This window comes from Chenopodium quinoa, unplaced genomic scaffold (assembly GCF_001683475.1).
Source record: "Chenopodium quinoa cultivar QQ74 unplaced genomic scaffold, ASM168347v1, whole genome shotgun sequence".
Classification (NCBI taxonomy): Eukaryota; Viridiplantae; Streptophyta; class Magnoliopsida; order Caryophyllales; family Amaranthaceae; genus Chenopodium; species Chenopodium quinoa.
In genome coordinates, this window is record NW_018744502.1 from 1779992 (window position 1) to 1786539 (window position 6548).

Below are 6548 nucleotides of genomic sequence, written 5' to 3' on the forward strand. Positions count from 1 at the left end.
AGGCCCAGTCCGCCACTGACTATGTGACTAATTAAATTTGACTAAGTTATTTGATTTCCTTAAATATATTACTTTTTTTTTTTTTTTTTTTTTATAAAGTGTGGTTGAACTATAAGATCTTTATAATTCTTAGTTTGTCTAATAATATATAGGGACTTAATATATTATATAATATTAAAGAAAAAATTTAAGTAGATTAGCATGAATATTGGAGTATTGATCAATGCATAAGTTTGTCATATACTTTAACAATATTATAACATTTTTGAAATATATGTAATGTGATAATGAGTTGTTTATATCATAACAAAAAAAATGCAAGAAATCAAAAGTGTAGAAGTGGAAAATAAGTTAATTTTGAAGGGTTTTCCTAGATAAATTCCTGAAACGAAGGCCTTCCACCAAAGATACACAAAAAAAAAACAAGCATTTGAATAGAAAAAAAAAAAAAAAAAAAAAAAAAAAAAAAAAAAAAGCATGCAAACCAAACCTCTCTCTCTCTCCAACTATCTTCAATGTCAACAACACCTAAAATTATCATACTTTTCAAAATTTATCTACACATTGGGCCGCCGGAATTATACAAGATGGGAGAAAAGGGATTCCCAATACTCTCATCAATTTTAAGCATTATTGTTGTTACAAATTCAATTTTATAACCATTTTTATTTATCTTTAATAAACATCAAAAAATTGGTAAAAGATTGATAAATTGTGAGGGAAAAAAAAAAGAGAGAGAGAGAATATGGATGTTACACGAAAAGTATTATGTGGGAATGACTTATTTAACCCAGTAATAGCGATGGGTCTGCAGGCATCTCTACTTCTTTCTGTTTCTCACCTTCTACAAATTGGTGTTAAGTCTATTGGCATTCCAACGCCTATTCCTCAAATTACTGTACGTCCATTCTATTTTCCCCTATTCTTTTTATATTTAACAAAGTAGTCATTTTACATTTGTGCAATTTTAAAAACGTAGTTCCTCAATAGTCAATAGGTTGTCATTAGGAAAGATAATGTTGTGTTTATCTCAATGCATACTTCTATCAAAGGCTTATTAATATTTTCTAATGTCTTTTTTAAATTTTAATGGCAAAGTTTGCATTGATAAATGTGCTAGCCAAATTGATGCAATTTAAAGGAATTGAAGGAAGTATATTTATAATCACATTAATATATGACATTTAATATAGTATTGATACATTAAGGAATTAGCCAAAAATCACTTGAATATTGGATTTGGGTGGTATGTTCTATATATGCAATGTTGAAATGTCATGACATCAATTATATATTTCGTAATTTTCAATTGGAAGATTAAGGAGAAAATTCAAAGCAGCTGTTATTTTTGTCAAGAACAACTTTGACCACTAATAGCCATATTAGAAAGTAGCGTAACTTTTATGTGTGTGAAGTATTAAAAATTAATACATTGAATATATATATTTTATTAGTTTCATACAAAAAAAAAAAAAAAAAACCAAATACTATATTAGTAAAAAGATGTGGTCCAAGTTTGTACGTGGGTTGAATTGTTGCAATTTTAAGAAGTTTAGAGGGTTAGGCCAATGTCATGATATGAAGGGTTGTTTGGCATAAGCTAGTAGGCTAGTTAGAGTATTTAGCAAATTCACAGACATTTAGTTGATTTAATATTTCGATTCATCAATCTTTTGTGTTAAATGTTTAGAAATGAGGATGTTCAATTAAAGTATTAATCCCAATAAGCTAAATTCATATACTTCCTTAGTATTTTAAATATTTGCATTACTTTAATCATTATATTTTCCGAGACATAATTTTGACCATTAATATCTTCAATTGTTTATTAGTAAATTAATATTGTAAAAAAACAAAAATTAAATAGTGAAAGTGACACCGTAATTAATCCTATGATACATTACATAACGACAAGTATTCATTTTATAATAGTAAAAAATGAAAATTTTGACTTTTGGTACCACTAAAATACCCAACTTTAATTTTTGCACATATCTAAAATTTTATTTTATTTTACAACCAGCAAAAACACAAAAATATAGCTTTCGCTACCCCTTAACGTTTTCCGTTAGTGGTCAGCTATTAAGTTTTTTTTTTCTCGTTTTGCATATTGAATAATGTTCCCTTAAGGTTTTGGGGGTCAATTTGGTTCTTATGAGTTTAAATTGAGCTTGAAATCGGAAAGAAAAACATAAATGTCTTGTTTTGCGTGTCAAGAAATATATCGATTTGCTTGTCACCATTCTTTTTGCCACGAAAATTGTTCGAGTAAAGTTTTGGGGGTCGGTTTGTTTCTAAAGGATCCAAATTGAGCTCAAAATTGACCAAAAAAATATAAATTCCTCGTTTTGCGTATCCAAATTGACATTATTGGACTCACAAAACCAGGCATTTTACGTTATTATGTCTAGTTTGAGCTCAATTTGGATCCTAAAGGTCTAAACCTATCTCCAAAACCATACACGAACAATTTTCATGGCAAAAAAAATATTAACATGCAAGTCGATACATTTCTTAACTTTTTTTTTTTTAATCAATTTCGAACTCAAATTGGATTCTTAAGGGTTAAAATGACTCCTAAAACTAACATAACATTTTTCAACACGCAAATCGAAAAAAAACAAAATTAATAGTTGAAAGCGGGCCCCACTAATGGTTTCTTTAACAGAAACTATTAGTGGGTAGTAAAATCTATATTTTTGGATTGTTGGTGGTTGGAAAATAAAAAAATAATATTAGATATAGGTAGCAAAAATCAAACTTGGATATTTTAGTAGTATCAAAAGTCACTTTTCTAAAAAAATTAATTAAAAAGTGTATGTAAATAGTGTATAAGTCAAAGTGATGCAAATATAAAAAAAAAAAAAAAAAAAAAAAAAAAAAGGATTACTATGTTACCATATTTTAACTTATAGAGGAAGTATATGGTACAACTAGAACAACAAAAAAGCCTTTAAAAAAACTTAGAGAGGCTTTTTTGTTGTTTTAGTTGATTGTACCATATACTTCTTCTATCCCTTTATGTATGCCCCAAATTTTTCCTATACAAAAAACTACCATAATAATCCAATATATTATAACATTCGTTATATTTGGCCTCATTACTATCCACTCTCATCAATTCTACTCAACTAAATTTTAAATAAGGTATTATATCTAATTAGGAAAAAAAAAAGATTAAAGAAAACTTTGTAATAGATTTTGTTGTTGGATGTTGCTATATAAAAATAACAGATGTTTTTAGAAGTAACTATTGATTTTAAAAATGATTAATGCTAAATTTCTTAAACAGGCTGGGTTGTTGGTTAATCAATCACTTTTGGCTAAGATAAAGCCGTTTGAAAAATACCTCCTCCGCTCGAACTCAGTTGACTACTATAATGTGCTGGCGTTTTTTGGTAGAACGTGTGTTGTATTTTTGATTGGTCTTGAGCTAGATATATCTTATATGAAGCGTCACCTACGTGCTGCGAGTATTGTTACATTTGCAGCTGCATTACCATGTATTCTCATTGCTGGAGCTATCTCATACTTGATGTTTCAGTATTTTATGAAGAAACATGAAAGTTTTCCATCGTTTATGTTTCTTTTCATGTTGGCAGTAGCTAACTCAGCCTCTCCTCTTGTTATCCGCTTTATAGCCGAATTAAAGCTAGGAACTTCTGACTTTGGACGTTTATCTGTATGTGCTTCATTGGTTAATGATATCACATGTATATTATGTGGGGGTCTAGTTATGAAGACTGTTGAAGACGGTCGTGGATTTAAGTGGGGAGAATGGATTTGGTCTTTGCTTTTCACAGCCATTGTTAGCTTCGTAGTGAGACATATAGCCATTCTGCTTAACAAGCTAAGTCCTGATAGTCAGTATCTAAAAAATACCCAAATTGCTCCTTTGTTTCTTTTAGTCCTTCTTAGTTCAAGTGTTGTAGATAGATGGGGATCTGCTAATAGCTTGTTAGCTGCATTAGTTCTTGGAATGACTTTCCCTCGCAAAGGAAAAACTGCTCGAACAATGAGCCACAAGCTATCTTATACTGTGTATACCTTTGTGCTCCCTATTTACTTTGGCTACACTGGTTTTCAAGCTAACTTAGAAGATGCTGCTATCCCTAAGAATTTGATAGGCATTGTGGTGGTTTTATTGTTAAGCATTGGTGGCAAGATTTCGGGCACTCTTATTGCTTGTCATCGGTTGAAGATTCCATTGAAAGAAGGGATTGTTCTTGGTTTGTTACTTAATCTTAAAGGTCACTTTGACGTCATTATCTTAGGCGCTATCAAATTGAAATCGGTAAGCATACCAGTTCTTAAAACAGATTACACTTATACTCGTAATGAACATGTATCCTCACACTACAAATTACAAAAATATCGGTCTGGCAAAATTGTTAAAAGTTTTTTAAATTCATTATACATAGATTTCTAAAATTTTACACCTAATTGATCTTCACTTTGAAATGCTGCAGGATTGGAATAATAGCTTCGTTGAGGTAATGATAATAACAATAGTCTTGAATACGCTGATTTCAGGAATCGCCATTACTTTTATTGTTTTGAAGGATAGCCATACCTTCACTTATAGGGCAGGACCCCTTGAGCAACAAAATCCAGAAACAGAGCTACGGGTGCTGGCATGTGTTCATGGTCCTCGTAATGTTTCAACTATGGTCAAAGTTATCAGATGGTTAAATTGGTTCAAAGATTTACCGTTATGTGCTTACCTTATGCACTTGGTTGAGCTTCTTCCAAAGAAGAGAACAAGTAAGATGTATCACCAGTTAGAGGATGATGAACTAAGTGATGATGATACCTATGGTGGAAATGATGCAGTGGAGATCAATGATGGTGTAGATGACTTCATACATGAGACAGGAATATTTATTCGCCAATTGAAGGTTGTCTCATCCATATCAAAAATGTTTGAGGATGTGTGTGACGTAGCTGAAGATTTGCGAGCATCAATTCTAATCCTCCCTTTTCATAAGCATCAGAGAATAGATGGAAAAATGGAAAGTGGTAAGGAGGGTATACGAACAACTAATCAAAGAGTGCTCCGTCATGCCCCTTGCACGGTTGCCATCCTTGTTGACCGTGGACTTATGGGGTCGTCACAATCAGCTAATTTAAACTCAGAGCCACATGTTGCAGCATTGTTTTTTGGTGGACCTGATGATCGTGAAGCATTGTCTCTTAGTACATACATTGCAATGCATCTCGGCATGAACCTTACTGTCATTAGGTTTCTCCAAACATCTTCAAATGATAATACTCCAGAGAGGATCAATATTGCATCACATGATAATGAGCAAATATTAATGGCAATGCCAAGTCGTGGGGATCAAGATGAGGCAGACGATGCCTTTCTAGAGAATTTCTACAACAGGTATCACGTGCAGAAGCTTTATGATTTTTTTTCATATTATTCATCATGGTATGACCTTCATTATAGACAGACAACATAATTTGTTTGTTAATTGGTAATAACAAGTTTGTCAAACTTGAAACATTGTATTCAATTCTATTGTGATGGATTTAGGTGAAGAGATTAGACATTAGAGCCTTAGAGTAATGAAGCCAAGCATGTCCTCCTTGGTTGGATATTCAATTACTTGTAGCTTAGAAGATAGCCTCCATTTTTTTCACCTTTCTCTTCTTCAATTTTAATTAAGAGGTTTATTAGATTACCATTTAAAAATTGACCTTGTTCAAGATTGGTATAAATATATTAAAGCTCCATGTTTTTTTGCAAGATGTGTATACGTAATTTGACTTTATATTTATCTATGGTTTTAGATTTATGGTGTATATTATTAGGACATCCTTCAAAGCATGTGCGCACTAATCTTTTATGACTTTGTTGTGGTAAATTTAAAGCATAATGGTGATTGACTGTGTATTTATTTTGGCATGATTGGTTATTAGGTATGTAACTTCCGGTCAAGTGGCATACATAGAGAAGCGTGTGAAGAATGGAGACCAAACAGCGACTGCCTTGAGAGACATTATAGATATGTACCAGTTGTTTGTAGTTGGGAATGGGGGACGCCGGAATTCACCCATAACTACCGGGATGAGTGATTGGGAAGAATGCCCAGAACTTGGCAATGTGGGTGATCTCTTAGCTTCATCAGAATTTGACCCGAATTGCTCAATATTGATTATCCAACAATATAAGCCTCCATTAGACTGACTGACAACTTGTGTATGTCTTATGACGAAGATTTGTTACTTCTTATGTCCAAGTAAAGACTCCAAGTCACTGAGGCGTACATTCGTACATATCTTGACTCACCACTGCAGGTATTATAGTCTATCGACCTTTAGACATTAGGTAGATATCAGATAGGTCAATGTAGTTTAGTTAGGATCCAGTTAGAGCTGCTAATTTCTATTTTCTGCCTTAATTAGATCTTAGATCTATGCTAGATCCTGGTACTACATTATTACTAGCTTGGAACTTTCAATACCTTGTAGAACTTTGTGTAAGAAATCATTTCATTATTGGTGGCCTGGAATTGCAAGTATTATGAGTATTTTTATTTTTT

At 32.1% G+C, this 6548-nt stretch overlaps 1 protein-coding gene across 1 annotated transcript; it reads left to right on the top strand.

Annotated features, from left to right (window-relative positions):
• Positions 1-446: 446 nt before the first annotated feature.
• On the top strand, positions 447-6193 carry LOC110698180 (cation/H(+) antiporter 2-like). The gene is made up of 4 exons (XM_021875581.1): positions 447-898; positions 3293-4294; positions 4470-5386; positions 5926-6193. The coding sequence occupies exons 1-4, from the start codon at positions 746-748 to the stop codon at positions 6191-6193; spliced, it is 2340 nt and encodes a 779-aa protein (XP_021731273.1). The 5' UTR covers positions 447-745.
• The last annotated feature ends 355 nt before the right edge of the window (positions 6194-6548 follow it).

Bases quoted from the DNA above. Each gene is read 5' to 3' on its own strand.
- LOC110698180 (XM_021875581.1), top strand. From the start codon at position 746: ATGGATGTTACACGAAAAGTATTATGTGGGAATGACTTATTTAACCCA. The intron at 899-3,292 runs GTACGTCCATTC...TTTCTTAAACAG, and splicing joins CGCCTATTCCTCAAATTACT to GCTGGGTTGTTGGTTAATCA. The intron at 4,295-4,469 runs GTAAGCATACCA...GAAATGCTGCAG, and splicing joins GCGCTATCAAATTGAAATCG to GATTGGAATAATAGCTTCGT.